This window comes from Salmo salar, chromosome 13 (genome assembly GCF_965601325.2).
Source record: "Salmo salar chromosome 13, fSalSal1, whole genome shotgun sequence".
NCBI classification, from domain to species: domain Eukaryota; kingdom Metazoa; phylum Chordata; class Actinopteri; order Salmoniformes; family Salmonidae; genus Salmo; species Salmo salar.
The window spans coordinates 6,989,129-7,006,352 of NC_138303.1; the positions used below are offsets into that span (position 1 = coordinate 6,989,129).

A 17,224-nucleotide genomic window follows, 5' to 3' on the forward strand; every position below is an offset into this window, starting at 1 on the left:
AAGAATGAAGGAGGTCATCACTTTTTACCTCCAGGTTCTGAAAAACAGTCGGCATCCTCCTCACCTCTGAGGTTTTTGATGAAGTCCTCCAACTTCATCTTCCTCTCTGGTTTGACGTTGGGAGAGTACATGTCTGTGTTGAGGAGGATGATGGCGAAGGCCAGGATGAAGATCGTGTCGGGGTTCTGGAACTGTCGGATCAGCACCGGGTTACTGACACAGTACCGCTGACTGGAGGTGAGTGGGGTGGGGGGAGAAAGGGGAGAGACAGAGAGAGATTAGATATGAAGCAGATTTTTAAAAGAAAACTAAAATACAAAATTAATACTGTTGTGCACAACACAAACTACCCAAACAAAACAAAAAAATCATAAAAGTCTATAAATCCACAGGTCATGCTATAGTCCATAATCCTGCTGTTACCTGAAAGCCTCGATCAGTCTCTCCACCTTCTGGGCCTCGCCCTGGACTTTGATCTGGGCCTGAAACTTCCTGAGGGCATCATCCAGATCCATCCCTGAGAAGTCCATCTCATCCACCACACAACTGGACAGGGGATAGAGAGAGGAGAGAGGGAGGAAGGATGAAGAGAGGGAGAGAGGGAGGGAAGGATGAAGAGACGGAGGAAGGATGAAGAGAGGGAGAGAGGAGAGAGGGAGGAAGGATGAAGACAGGGAGAGAGGAGAGAGGGAGGAAGGATGATGAGAGGGAGGAAGGATGAAGAGAGGGAGAGAGGAGAGAGGGAGGAAGAAGAGAGGGAGGAAGGATGAAGAGAGGGAGAGAGAAGAGAGGGAGGAAGGATGAAGAGAGGGAGGAAGAAGAGAGGGAGGAAGGATGAAGAGAGGGAGGAAGGGTGAAGAGAGGAAGAGAGGGAGGAAGGATGATGAGAGGGAGAGAGTCATCACAGAGGAAATATATAAAAGTAAGAATAATGGACAATAAAGTATCCTTCTACTAAAGAAAAGGGTGAGAGAGTCATACAGGACACGATAATGTATAGGGCAGCGTTGACTGATTAGAGTAATACAGAACACGATAATGTATAGGGCAGCGTTGACTGATTAGAGTCATACAGAACACGATAATGTATAATTCAGCGTTGACTGATTAGAGTCATACAGAACACGATAATGTATAATGCAGCGTTGACTGGTTAGAGTCATACAGAACACGATAATGTATAGGGCAGCGTTGACTGGTTAGTCATACATAACACCATAATGTATAATGCAGCATTGACTGATTAGAGTCATATAGAACACGATAATGTATAATGCAGCGTTGACTGATTAGAGTCATATAGAACACGATAATGTATAATGCAGCGTTGACTGATTAGAGTCATATAGAACACGATAATGTATAATGCAGCGTTGACTGATTAGAGTCATATAGAACACGATAATGTATAATGCAGCGTTGACTGATTAGAGTCATATAGAACACGATAATGTATAATGCAGCGTTGACTGGTTAGAGTCATATAGAACACGATAATGTATAATGCAGCGTTGACTGGTTAGTCATAGTCATACAGAACACGATACTGTATAGGGCAGCGTTGATTGATTAGAGTCATACAGAACACGATTTACATTTACATTTAAGTCATTTAGCAGACGCTCTTATCCAGAGCGACTTACAAATTGGTGCATTCACCTTATGATATCCAGTGGAACAACCACTTTTCAATAGTGCATCTAAATCTTTTAAGGGGGGGGGGGGGGGTTAGAAGGATTACTTTATCCTATCCCAGGTATTCCTTAAAGAGGTGGGGTTTCAGGTGTCTCCGGAAGGTGGTGATTGACTCCGCTGTCCTGGCGTCGTGAGGGAGCTTGTTCCACCATTGGGGTGCCAGAGCAGCAAACAGTTTTGACTGGGCTGAGTGGGAACTGTGCTTCCTCAGAGGTAGGGAGGCGAGCAGGCCAGAGGTAGATGAACGCAGTGCCCTTGTTTGGGTGTAGGGCCTGATCAGAGCCTGAAGGTACGGAGGTGCCGTTCCCCTCACAGCTCCGTAGGCAAGCACCATGGTCTTGTAGCGGATGCGAGCTTCAACTGGAAGCCAGTGGAGAGAGCGGAGGAGCGGGGTGACGTGAGAGAATTTGGGAAGGTTGAACACCAGACGGGCTGCGGCGTTCTGGATGAGTTGTAGGGGTTTAATGGCACAGGCAGGGAGCCCAGCCAACAGCGAGTTGCAGTAATCCAGACGGGAGATGTCCTTATACGATAATGTATAATGCAGCGTTGACTGGTTAGAGTCATACAGAACACGATAATGTATAATGCAGCGTTGACTGATTAGAGTCATACAGAACACGATAATGTATAATGCAGCGTTGACTGGTTAGAGTCATACAGAACACGATAATGTATAATGCAGCGTTGACTGATTAGGGTCATACAGAACACGATAATGTATAGGGCAGCGTTGACTGGTTAGAGTCATACAGAACACGATAATGTATAGGGCAGCGTTGACTGGTTAGAGTCATACAGAACACGATAATGTATAATGCAGCGTTGACTGGTTAGAGTCATACAGAACACGATAATGTATAATGCAGCGTTGACTGGTTAGAGTCATACAGAACACGATAATGTATAGGGCAGCGTTGACTGGTTAGAGTCATACAGAACACGATAATGTATAGGGCAGCGTTGACTGGTTAGAGTCAGACAGAACACGATAATGTATAATGCAGCGTTGACTGGTTAGAGTCATACAGAACACGATAATGTATAATGCAGCGTTGACTGATTAGGGTCATACAGAACACGATAATGTATAGGGCAGCGTTGACTGGTTAGAGTCATACAGAACACGATAATGTATAGGGCAGCGTTGACTGGTTAGAGTCATACAGAACACGATAATGTATAATGCAGCGTTGACTGGTTAGAGTCATACAGAACACGATAATGTATAATGCAGCGTTGACTGGTTAGAGTCATACAGAACACGATAATGTATAGGGCAGCGTTGACTGGTTAGAGTCATACAGAACACGATAATGTATAGGGCAGCGTTGACTGGTTAGAGTCAGACAGAACACGATAATGTATATAGGGTAGCGTTAACTGGTTAGAGTCATACAGAACACGATAATGTATAGGGCAGCGTTGACTGGTTAGAGTCATACAGAACACGATAATGTATAATGCAGCGTTGACTGGTTAGAGTCATACAGAACACGATAATGTATAGGGCAGCGTTGACTGGTTAGAGTCATACAGAACACGATAATGTATAGGGCAGCGTTGACTGGTTAGAGTCAGACAGAACACGATAATGTATATAGGGTAGCGTTAACTGGTTAGAGTCATACAGAACACGATAATGTATAGGGCAGCGTTGACTGGTTAGAGTCATACAGAACACGATAATGTATAGGGCAGCGTTGACTGGTTAGAGTCAGACAGAACACGATAATGTATATAGGGTAGCGTTAACTGGTTAGCCACTCACTCCAGTACGTCCTTGTTGAACTGTTTCTGTCTGCATCCCAGGAACTCTCCTATCATCTGTCTGCTCAGTCCTTTCCTCTCCAGGATGAAGCGGGCGATGCCTACCGGTGTGTCCGATACGAAGCCTCTCTCTATCAGGTACTGTATACCCTTCTCTGGCTTCCTGCGTCGAGGGAGAGACACAGAGAAACAGGAGTTATTACATAATACTGTATATGCCACTTAACAGACGCTTTTATCCAAAGTGACCTAAAGTAGAATGACACAACACAGAGAATCAAGAACTGGCCTTGAAGAACTGGCCTTGAAGAACTTGGCCTACTCAACTAACTCAGAGGTCCTTGTGAAAGCCTATTGGTGCAGGGTTGTAAAGGGCGTGTCTATGGCTGCAGGGTTGTAAAGGGCGTGTCTATGGCTGCAGGGTTGTAAAGGGCGTGTCTATGGCTGCAGGGTTGTAAAGGGCGTGTCTATGGCTGCAGGGTTGTAAAGGGCGTGTCTATAGCTGCAGGGCTGTAAAGGGCGTGTCTATGGCTGCAGGGTTGTAAAGGGCGTGTCTATAGCTGCAGGGTTGTAAAGGGCGTGTCTATGGCTGCAGGGTTGTAAAGGGCATGTCTATGGTTGTAAAGGACGTGTCTATAGCTGCAGGGTTGTAAAGGGCGTGTCTATGGCTGCAGGGTTGTAAAGGGCGTGTCTATGGCTGCAGGGTTGTAAAGGGCGTGTCTATAGCTGCAGGGCTGTAAAGGGCGTGTCTATGGCTGCAGGGTTGTAAAGGGCGTGTCTATAGCTGCAGGGTTGTAAAGGGCGTGTCTATGGCTGCAGGGTTGTAAAGGGCATGTCTATGGTTGTAAAGGGTGTGTCTATAGCTGCAGGGTTGTAAAGGGCGTGTCTATGGCTGCAGGGTTGTAAAGGCATAAAGTACCAAAAAAACATCTGCTGCTGTAAATTAATTAAACTTCTAAAGAACATTTGTATTTCTGGTGAGTGACTGTGGGGTTTCTCCTTTTCTGGACAAAACAGAGAGATCAGATCCTTCAACATCTGAGAGACTCAGATCAGGTTGCCTTGTGAGAATTCGTCAGCCGAGTGGGTTACCCGCCTCCACCATCCGTTCTATTGGCCAACGTGCAATCACTGGAGAATAAGCTGGATGAGCTCCATCTGATACTATCCTACCAACGGGACATTAAAAACGGTATTATCTTATGTTTCACTGAGTCGTGGCTGAACGACGACACGGATAATATACAGTTGGCTGGGTTTTCCGTGCATCGGCAGGCGAGAACAGCTACGTCCTGTAAGACAAGGGGTGGTGGTGTGTGTCTATTTGTCAGTAACAGCTGGTGCGCAATGTCTAATATTAAGGTAGTGCCATGGTATTTCTCGCCTGAGGTAGAGTACCTCATGATAAGCTGTAGATCACATTATTTACCAAGAGAGTCCTCATCTATATTTTTCGTAGCCGTCTATTTACCACCACAAACCGATGCTGCCACTAAGACTGCACTCAACCAGCTGTAAAAAGACATAAGCAAACAAGAACATGCTCATCCAGAAGAGGCGCTCCTAGTGGCCGGGGATTTTAATGCAGGCAAACTTAAATCAATTTGACCTCATTTCTACCAGCATGTAACATGTACAACCAGAGGAAAAAAACTCTAGACCACCTGTACTCCACACACAGAGATGCATACAAAGCTCTCCCTCGCCCTCCATATGGCAAAACTGGCCATAATTTTATCATTGAGGAGTATACCACATCAGTCACCGGCTTCATCAATAAGTGCATCGACGACGTCGTCCCACAGTGACCGTACGTATATATCCAAACCAGAAGCCATGGATGACAGGCAACATCCACACCTAGCTAAAGGCTAGAGCTGCCGCTTTCAAGGAGTGGGACACTAATCCGGGCGCTTATAAGAAATCTCGCTATGCCCTCAGACAAACCATCTAACAGACAAAGCATCGATTCAGGACTACGATTGAATCCCACTACACCGGCTCTAGCACTCGTCGGATGTGGCAGGGCTTGCAAACTCTTACGGACTACAAAGGGAAACCCAGCTGCGAGCAGCCGAGTGACGCGAGCCTGCCAGACGTGCTAAAAGCCTTTTATGCTCACTTCGAGGCAAGCAACACTGAAGCATGCATGAAAGCACCAGCTGTTCCGGACGACTGTGTGATCACGCTCTCTGTAGCTGATGTGAGTAAGACCTTTAAACAGGCCAACATTCACAAGGTCGCAGGGCCAGACGCATTACCAGGACGTGTACTCAGAGCATTCGTGGACCAACTGGAAAGTGTCTTCACTGACATGTTCAACCTGTCCCTGTCCGAGTCTGTAATACCTACATGTTTCAAGCAGACCACCATAGTCCCTGTGCCCAATTAAGTGAAGGCAACCTGTCTAAATGACTACCGCCCCGTAGCACTCACATCGTTAGCCATGAGGTGCTTTGAAAGGCTGGTCATGGCTCACATTAGCACCATCATCCCGGAAACCCTAGATCCACAGATGATGCAGTCTCTATTGCACTCCACACTGCCCTTTCCCACCTGGACAAAAGGAACACCTACGTGAGAATGCTGTTCATTGACCACAGTTCAGCGTTCAACACCTCATCGGCGATTGGTCAACAGTAGGAATTCTTCAATGAGATGCCAGACGACTCGTCCTCATGCACATTTTTCCACTTGAGAAATACTGCACCAAACATCCTAGTCAGATGCAAAATTGCACGACTAACATCTCGGCAAAAAAGTTCTAAATTAATGACAGTTTTCTTGAGTTATCTTTTGAGAAAGTGCATACTTGCTCTGACGTCTCAAAATGGAGAAACAGTACTATTACCAAATATTATTTTCCAAACAAAGGTCTTTTAAAGGGGTATGCGAGCACAGGCATTTAGTTCGGCTAGCCGAGCTCAGCCACCAGCCGATGTGAAGCATGGTGACGCCTTAACAGCTGACAGAGAGGCAGGGAGAGGTTGCCTGGCTAACCAGACTCCTTGCTCCGACCAAACGCTACGCCACACCCACGGATGTTAGTTTCTTCTTCCAAATGAGTCTTGATCGGAGTACCTCCCCAAGCCTTGACCACATGCGAACAAATTCGGGGCCGTCTGATTGACCCAGAAACCGATGGGTTGGGGCGAGAACCAGAACACACATGGGTAAAGCGGCGATTTGCTTTGATACTCTGACTAGAAACGATCGCAATCGCTGATTACTTTGTTTTGTACAATACTCCTCCTGCCCATGGTCACCACAAACAAATTCAATGAGGGAAGTCTCAGACTAAAGTAAGTTGCTAACGACTCACACTAAATTCACACTAGAAGAATTTAGTGTGAGTCGTCAGGCTAAGGGGAAACGAGGAGGAGAAAAGAAACACTACTATTCACATCAAAAACCCTGTAGAGCTACTGGCTGTGCCATCCAACCAGCAGAACCAGCCCTGCAGTAACACACCTGATTCAATCAATCAATAAAATAAATAGTCTTCAGTCTGAATCTTAGCTGAATTAGGTATGTTACCTCAGTGTATGAAAGCCTGCACACGTTCTGGCTCAGACAACGCTCGGACAAGGCTTACTTACATTATCTTGCACCTTCTCGGGGTGCCGTCTAACCTACTTGTTGAACAGGTTGAGTCCAATGAGGTACTGTCTAACTTACTAGAGGTTGAGTCCGATGAGGTACTGTCTAACTTACTAGAGGTTGAGTCCGATGAGGTATTGTCTAACTTACTAAAGGTTGAGTCCGATGCGGTACTGTCTAACTTACTAGAGGTTGAGTCCGATGAGGTACTGTCTAACTTACTAGAGGTTGAGTCCATTGAGGTACTGTCTAACTTGCTATAAGTTGAGTCCGATGAGGTACTGTCTAACTTACTAGAGGTTGAGTCCGATGAGGTACTGTCTAACTTACTAGAGGTTGAGTCCGATGAGGTACTGTCTAACTTACTAGAGGTTGAGTCCGATGAGGTACTGTCTAACTTACTAGAGGTTGAGTCCGATGAGGTACTGTCTAACTTACTAGAGGTTGAGTCCAATGCAGTACTGTCCAACTTACTAGAGGTTGAGTCCGACGAGGTACTGTCTAACTTACTTGTCGAACAGATTGAGTCCGATGCGGTACTGTCTAACTTACTTGTCGAACAGATTGAGTCCGATGCGGTACTGTCTAACTTACTAGAGGTTGAGTCCGATGCGGTGGTACTGTCTAACTTACTTGTCGAACAGATTGAGTCCGACGAGGTACTGTCTAACTTACTTGTCGAACAGATTGAGTCTGACGAGGTACTGTCTAACTTACTTGTCGAACAGATTGAGTCTGACGAGGTACTGTCTAACTTACTTGTCGAACAGATTGAGTCCGATGCGGTACTGTCTAACTTACTTGTTGAACAGGTTGAGTCCGATGTGGTACTGTCTAACTTACTAGAGGTCGAGTCCAATGTGGTACTGTCTAACTTACTTGTCGAACAGGTTGAGTCCGACGCTGTACTGTCTAACTTACTAGAGGTTGAGTCCGATGTGGTACTGTCTAACTTACTTGTCGAACAGATTGAGTCCGACGCGGTACTGTCTAACTTACTTGTTGAACAGATTGAGTCCGACGAGGTACTGTCTAACTTACTTGTTGAACAGATTGAGTCCGATGCGGTACTGTCGTCTCTGCACCACGTCGTTGTTAAAGGCGGGGTTATCCCAGCTGTGTCTGCTCTCTCTCTGATAGGTCTGTTTCCCGAGCGGTGGGAGGGGCTCCCGGAGGCTGTCGCGTGATGAGGACCCGGAGGAGCAGTTGATGGTGTCGTTGGAGTTGGTGGTGGAGTTGAGGGAGTCGTTGTCTCCGTCCGAACAGCAGACCTGCTCTTGGCCACCAGGGGGCAGTGTGGTGGATGAGGAGGAAAATAGGGGGGTGAGGGGTGGTCCCTGGGGGGACTGAGAGGAGGCGGAGGGGGTATCGGGGTACGGTTGGTGGGGATGTAGAGGGTGATATGGAAACTGATGGTGGTGGTGTAGGATGGTGTGGTAGGGCAGGTGGGAGGGGATGGCCGAGGGTTGGGGGTGAGGGTGAGGGCGGTGAGGAAGCACAGAACGAGTCTGGCCTTGGGCCTGGGGAGGTATGGGGACAGCGCGACCGTTGGGGTTAGGGTGAGGATTTGGGTGGGGGTTATGTTTAATAGTGCCCTGAGGTGACCCTCCTCCCCCTGGTTCTGTCTCGTAGACCAGTCTGCCTATAGAGCCACGGTCCGAGCGGTCACTCATATCAACAGAGCTGTCACTTGGGTGTTCGATGGTCAGCAGGGGCAGGTGAGCTCCTCTCAGGCTGTAGTCTCTACACTCTGTACAAGGGGTGCTGCGTCGGCTGTTACTGCTGCCCCCTCCCTCTGTGTCCCGGCTGTCTTCGCGCCCCCCCACCCTACCGCCACACACTCCTGGGCTCCAGTACTCTGTATCTGGGCTGCTGGGGGCCCGGTCCAAGGACAGGGGAGAGGAGGAGAGCCCGTCATCCATGTAGAGGGTCACGTCGCTGTAGGAGGTGGCTGTGCTGTCTTCGTGCATGCTCTGTCTCTCTCCTCCTCCTCCTCTTCCTCCCACTCCTCCTCTTCCTCCACCCCTCTGTCTGTCTCCCTCCCTCGGCCTCCAAACACACTCTCCAAAGTCGTCCGCCTCCACCCCTGTCTCGTCTCCGTCACCTTCCTCCTCCTCCTGAAAGTCTTCCACACCTGACTGACAGGTCAGGGTGTCATCGATGGAGTCAGCCAGGGACGTCACCTACAACACACACAGGGTGGATGAAGACACAACGCTGAGTCACACTGGGTGGATAAACACACAACGCTGAGTCACACAGGGTGGATGAAGACACAACGCTGAGTCACACAGGGTGGATGAAGACACAACACTGAGTCACACAGGGTGGATAAAAACAGAACGGTGAGTCACCGTGACCTGAGAAATGATATTTTGGAGACGGTCTCGTCCAGGTGTGTTACTAACTCTCACCTGTTTGGAGAAGGTCTCGTCCAGGTGTGTTACTAACTCTCACCTGTTTGGAGAAGTTCTCGTCCAGGTGTGTTACTAACTCTCACCTGTTTGGAGAAGGTCTCGTCCAGGTGTGTTACTAACTCTCACCTGTTTGGAGAAGGTCTCGTCCAGGTGTATTACTAACTCTCACCTGTTTGGAGAAGGTATCGTCCAGGTATGTTACTAACTCTCACCTATTTGGAGAAGGTCTCGTCCAGGTGTGTTACTAACTCTCACATATTTGGAGAAGGTCTCGTCCAGGTGTGTTACTAACTCTCACCTGTTTGGAGAAGGTCTCATCCAGGTGTGTTACTAACTCTCACCTGTTTGGAGAAGGTCTCGTCCAGGTGTGTTACTAACTCTCACCTGTTTGGAGAAGATCTCGTCCAGGTATGTTACTAACTCTCACCTGTTTGGAGAAGGTCTCGTTCAGGTATGTTACTAACTCTCACCTGTTTGGAGAAGGTATCATTCAGGTGTTACTAACTCTCACGTGTTTGGAGAAGGTATCGTTCAGGTGTTACTAACTCTCACCTGTTTGGAGAAGGTCTCGTCCAGGTGTGTTACTAACTCTCACCTGTTTGGAGAAGGTCTCATCCAGGTGTGTTACTAACTCTCACCTGTTTGGAGAAGGTCTCGTCCAGGTGTGTTACTAACTCTCACCTGTTTGGAGAAGATCTCGTCCAGGTATGTTACTAACTCTCACCTGTTTGGAGAAGGTCTCGTTCAGGTATGTTACTAACTCTCACCTGTTTGGAGAAGGTATCATTCAGGTGTTACTAACTCTCACGTGTTTGGAGAAGGTATCGTTCAGGTGTTACTAACTCTCACCTGTTTGGAGAAGGTCTCGTCCAGGTGTGTTACTAACTCTCACCTGTTTGGAGAAGGTCTCGTTCAGGTGTGTTACTAACTCTCACCTGTTTGGAGAAGGTATTGTCCAGGTGTGTTACTAACTCTCACCTGTTTGGAGAAGGTATCGTCCAGGTATGTTACTAACTCTCACCTGTTTGGAGAAGGTCTCGTCCAGGTATGTTACTAACTCTCACCTGTTTGGAGAAGGTCTCGTCCAGGTATGTTAATAACTCTCACCTGTTTGGAGAAGTTCTCGTTCAGGTATGTTACTAACTCTCACCTGTTTGGAGAAGGTCTTGTCCAGGTATGTTACTAACTCTCACCTGTTTGGAGAAGTTCTCGTCCAGGTGTGTTACTAACTCTCACCTGTTTGGAGAAGTTCTCGTCCAGGTATGTTACTAACTCTCACCTGTTTGGAGAAGGTATCGTCCAGGTGTGTGTACTCCTCTCTGTCCCCCTGGCAGCGTGGTGGAGACCCAGCCTGCACCTCTTCACCCCCAGGGTGGCGTCCAGGTTGCGGATACCTCTGTCCCGGCTGATCCCCTTGGCCCCGGGGCTGGCCCTGCCGCTCGTCAAACGAGTACTGCAGTCTCGTGTCAGACAGGATAATACGTCGAGTCATCCTGCTCTCGGAGGCAGAGCTTCGTAGCTGCTCAAAGTTCTTGTTCATGCGGTACTGACGGAACGCCGTCTGGATGGTACGCGCCGCCCGCCGACTGAGCAAGTAACCTCCGTACTTCCTCTCCAGCATCTCCACCTTACAAGGAACAGGAAGTGTGGACAGAACCAATGAGAGAGTGGGAGGAAGTGGAGAGAACCAATCAGAGAGCAGGGGGAAATGGAAAGGACCAATGAGAGAGCAGAAGGAAGTGGAAAGGAACAATCAGTGAGTAAGGGGAAGTGGAAAGGACCAATCCGAGCGTAGGGGGAAGTGGAAAGGACCAATGAGAGAGCAGAAGGAAGTGGAAAGGACCAATCAGAGAGTAGGGGGAAGTGGAAAGGACCATTGACAGAGCTGGAGATTAAGGGAGCTTTGTGAGGGAATATTGTCATAGCAACCTTATACAAATTGGTCATAAGGAACATCTCTATAGCCTATGTTTTGTAAGAATGTTCTTTAGTTTCTGTTGAAAAGGACCTGACCCAGGGTTATGTTCACTAATTTGTCTTCATTATGTCACACAGCAACAGAATACATAACAACATAGAATACAACATCAGCAGAATCATTTACACTCTATTAGTGTACATTAGACTTAGTGTATACATTCAGAATATAACAAATAACAAATCAGAAAACAACAACTGTCAGGATACAGATTAAGCCTAGTCTTGAACTAAAACACCTTGATATCGGGCCTTAAAAGTCACAAAATGTTTTTTTTTAAAACACCTTCTTGTCCTGTAGGTCTGTGGAGAGCTCATAGCTGTCGGACAGGGCTTTGCAGCGCCTGTTGTCCTCCTCCTCCTGCTTCCGGAGCGCCAGGCTGGCAGGCTGGTGCCGGGTCCTCTGGGCCCAGGCCAGGGAGGCAGGGCTAGGGGGGGCCACCGTGGGGCCCTGGGGGTGGTGGCCCAGTGGGCCGGGGCCACTGTTATAGCGGTGATCAGAGCTGCTCAGGTAGGGCCCCTGGCTACAGGTGCTGTCGGAGAAACTGCCTGTGTCGCCACGTTGAGGCTCTTCCACACTAGAGGGGAGAGAGGGAGAGGGAGATAGATAGAGGGGGGGAGAGAGAGAGGAAGATAGAGGGGGGGAGAGAGAGAGAGAGAGAGAGAGAGAGAGAGAGAGAGAGAGAGAGAGAGAGAGAGAGAGAGAGAGAGAGAGAGAGAGAGAGAGAGAGAGAGAGAGAGAGAGAAGGGGGGGTAGTGAGAGAGTAGAGAGAGGGGGTAGACAGAGGGAGAGAGGGGGCGAGAGAGAGAGAGAGAGTGTAGAGAGAGAGAGTAGAGATCAATTAGTTTAACTATGAAAGAGGGGATAGGTAGGTCAGCAGAGGAAAGACTCTAGCAATCTATAAGTATTTGAGCTGGTGTTTTCAGTCGTCCTTATTGGATTTAATATGGCAACATACCTAACAACCACCACCTAGACTACAACACACCTAGATACACAACAACCACCACCTAGACTACAACACACCGAGAGACACAACAACCACCACCTAGACTACAACACACCACAACAACCACCACCTAGACTACAACACACCTAGAGAGACAACAACCACCACCTAGACTACAACACACCTAGATACACAACAACCACCACCTAGAATACAACACACCACAACAACCACCACCTAGACTACAACACACCTAGAGAGACAACAACCACCACCTAGACTACAACACACCTAGATACACAACAACCACCACATAGACTACAACACACCACAACAACCACCACCTAGACTACAACACACCTAGAGACACAACAACCACCACCTAGACTACAACACAACAACCACCACCTAGACTACAACACACCACAACAACCACCACCTAGACTACAACACACCACAACAACCACCACCTAGACTACAACACACATAGAGAGAAAACAACCACCAACTAGACTACAACAAACCACAACAACCACCACCTAACCTACAACACACCACAACAACCACCACCTAGACTACAACACACCACAACAACCACCACCTAGACTCCAACACACCTAGAGACACAACAACCACCACCTAGACTACAACACACCACAACAACCACCACCTAGACAACAACACACCACAACAACCACCACCTAGACTACAACACACCACAACAACCACCACCTAGACTACAACACACCACAACAACCACCACCTAGACTACAACACACCTAGAGACACAACAACCACCACCTAGACTACAACACACCTAGAGATACAACAACCACCACCTAGACTACAACACACCACAACAACCACCACCTAGACTACAACACACCACAACAACCACCACCTAGACTACAACACACCTAGAGACACAACAACCACCACCTAGACTACAACACACCACAACAACCACCACCTAGACTACAACACACCATAACAACCACCACCGAGACAACAACACACCACAACAATTACCACCTAGACTACAACACACCACAACAACCACCACCTAGACTACAACACACCTAGATACACAACAACCACCACCTAGAATACAACACACCACAACAACCACCACCTAGACTACAACACACCTAGAGAGACAACAACCACCACCTAGACTACAACACACCTAGATACACAACAACCACCACATAGACTACAACACACCACAACAACCACCACCTAGACTACAACACACCTAGATACACAACAACCACCACCTAGACTACAACACAACAACCACCACCTAGACTACAACACACCACAACAACCACCACCTAGACTACAACACACCACAACAACCACCACCTAGACTACAACACACCTAGAGAGAAAACAACCACCACCTAGACTACAACACACCACAACAACCACCACCTAGACTACAACACACCACAACAACCACCACCTAGACTACAACACACCACAACAACCACCACCTAGACTCCAACACACCTAGAGACACAACAACCACCACCTAGACTACAACACACCACAACAACCACCACCTAGACAACAACACACCACAACAACCACCACCTAGACTACAACACACCACAACAACCACCACCTAGACTACAACACACCTAGAGACACAACAACCACCACCTAGACTACAACACACCTAGAGACACAACAACCACCACCTAGACTACAACACACCTAGAGAGAAAACAACCACCAACTAGACTACAACACACCACAACAACCACCACCTAGACTCCAACACACCTAGAGACACAACAACCACCATCTAGACTACAACACACCACAACAACCACCACCTAGAATACAACACACCACAACAACCACCACCTAGACTACAACACACCTAGAGACACAACAACAACCACCTAGACTACAAAACACCTAGAGATACAACAAACACCACCTAGACTACAACACACCACAACAACCACCACCTAGACTACAACACACCACAACAACCACCACCTAGACTACAACACACCTAGAGACACAACAACCACCACCTAGACTACAACACACCACAACAACCACCACCTAGACTACAACACACCACAACAACCACCACCTAGACTACAACACACCACAACAACCACCACCTAGACTACAACACACCACAACAACCACCACCTAGACTACAACACACCTAGAGACACAACAACCACCACCTAGACTACAACACACCACAACAACCACCACCTAGACTACAACACACCACAACAACCACCACCTAGACTACAACACACCACAACAACCACCACCTAGACTACAACACACCACAACAACCACCACCTAGACTACAACACACCACAACAACCACCACCTAGACTACAACACACCTAGAGACACAACAACCACCACCTAGAATACAACACACCACAACAACCACCACCTAGACAACAACACACCACAACAACCACCACCTAGACTACAACACACCTAGAGACACAACAACCACCACCTAGACTACAACACACCACAACAACCACCACCTAGACTACAACACACCTAGAGAGACAACAACCACCACCTAGACTACAACACACCTAGAGATACAACAACCACCACCTAGACTACAACACACCTAGAGACACAACAACCACCACCTAGAACTACAACACACCACAACAACCACCACCTAGACTACAACACACCTAGAGAGACAACAACCACCACCTAGACTACAACACACCTAGAGACACAACAACCACCACCTAGACTACAACACACCACAACAACAAACAACTAGACTACAACACACCACAACAACCACTACCTAGACTACAACACACCTAGAGATACAACAACCACCACCTAGACTACAACACACCTAGAGACACAACAACCACCACCTAGACTACAACACACCACAACAACCACCACCTAGACTCCAACACACCTAGAGATACAACAACCACCACCTAGACTACAACACACCACAACAACCACTACCTAGACTACAACACACCACAACAACCACCACCTAGACTACAACACACCTAGAGAGACAACAACCACCAACTAGACTACAACACACCACAACAACCACCACCTAGACTACAACACACCACAACAACCACCACCTAGACTACAACACACCACAACAACCACCACCTAGACTACAACACACCACAACAACCACCACCTAGACTACAACACACCACAACAACCACCACCTAGACTACAACACACCACAACAACCACTACCTAGACTACAACACACCTAGAGACACAACAACCACCACCTAGACTACAACACACCTAGAGATACAACAACCACCACCTAGACTACAACACACCACAACAAACACCATCTAGACTACAACACACCACAACAACCACCACCTAGACTACAACACACCTAGAGACACAACAACAACCACCTAGACTACAACACACCACAACAACCACCACCTAGACTACAACACACCACAACAACCACCAGCTAGACTACAACACACCTCAACAACCACCATCTAGACTACAACACACCACAACAACCACCACCTAGACTACAACACACCTAGATACACAACAACCACCACCTAGACTACAACACACCACAACAACCACCACCTAGACTACAACACACCTAGAGACACAACAACCACCACCTAGACTACAACACACCACAACAACCACCATCTAGACTACAACACACCACAACAACCACCACCTAGACTACAACACACCTAGAGAGACAACAACCACCACCTAGACTACAACACACCTAGAGACACAACAACCACCACCTAGACTACAACACACCACAACAACAACCACCTAGACTACAACACACCTAGAGACACAACAACCACCACCTAGACTACAACACACCACATAAACCACCACCTAGACTACAACACACCTAGATACACAACAACCACCACATAGACTACAACACACCACAACAACCACCACCTAGACTACAACACACCTAGAGACACAACAACCACCACCTAGACTACAACACAACAACCACCACCTAGACTACAACACACCACAACAACCACCACCTAGACTACAACACACCACAACAACCACCACCTAGACTACAACACACCTAGAGAGACAACAACCACCACCTAGACTACAACACACCTAGAGACACAACAACCACCACCTAGACTACAACACACCTAGAGATACAACAACCACCACCTAGACTACAACACACCACAACAACCACCACCTAGACAACAACACACCACAACAACCACCACCTAGACTACAACACACCACAACAACCACCACCTAGACTACAACACACCTAGAGACACAACAACCACCACCTAGACTACAACACACCACAAGAACCACCACCTAGACTACAACACACCACAACAACCACCACCTAGACTACAACACACCTGGAGAGACAACAACCACCACCTAGACTACAATACACCACAACAACCACCACCTAGACTACAACACAACTAGAGACACAACAACCACCACCTAGACTACAACACACCACAACAACCACCACCTAGACTACAACACACCTAGAGACACAACAACCACCACCTAGACTACAACACACCACAACAACCACTACCTATACTACAACACACCTAGAGACACAACAACCACCACCTAGCACAACACACCACAACAACCACCACCTAGACTATAACACACCACAACAACCACCACCTAGATTACAACACACCACAACAACCACCACCTAGACTACAACACACCACAACAACCACCACCTAGACTACAACACACCACAACAACCACCAACTAGACTACAACACACCACAA

At 47.7% G+C, this 17,224-nt stretch overlaps 1 protein-coding gene across 1 annotated transcript in view; it reads right to left on the reverse strand.

Annotated features, from left to right (window-relative positions):
- LOC106594785 (IQ motif and SEC7 domain-containing protein 1) overlaps positions 1 to 17,224 on the reverse strand; it is a 148,510-nt gene that overhangs the window by 68,506 nt on the left and 62,780 nt on the right. The window contains exons 2-7 of the mRNA XM_045692827.2: positions 11,746 to 12,037; positions 10,762 to 11,109; positions 8,107 to 9,248; positions 3,467 to 3,628; positions 424 to 546; positions 65 to 231 (exon numbers count right to left, since the gene is read on the reverse strand). Of these exons, the coding sequence (XP_045548783.2) occupies positions 65 to 231; positions 424 to 546; positions 3,467 to 3,628; positions 8,107 to 9,248; positions 10,762 to 11,109; positions 11,746 to 12,037 (2,234 nt within the window). The remainder of the gene's footprint in view (positions 1 to 64; positions 232 to 423; positions 547 to 3,466; positions 3,629 to 8,106; positions 9,249 to 10,761; positions 11,110 to 11,745; positions 12,038 to 17,224) is intronic.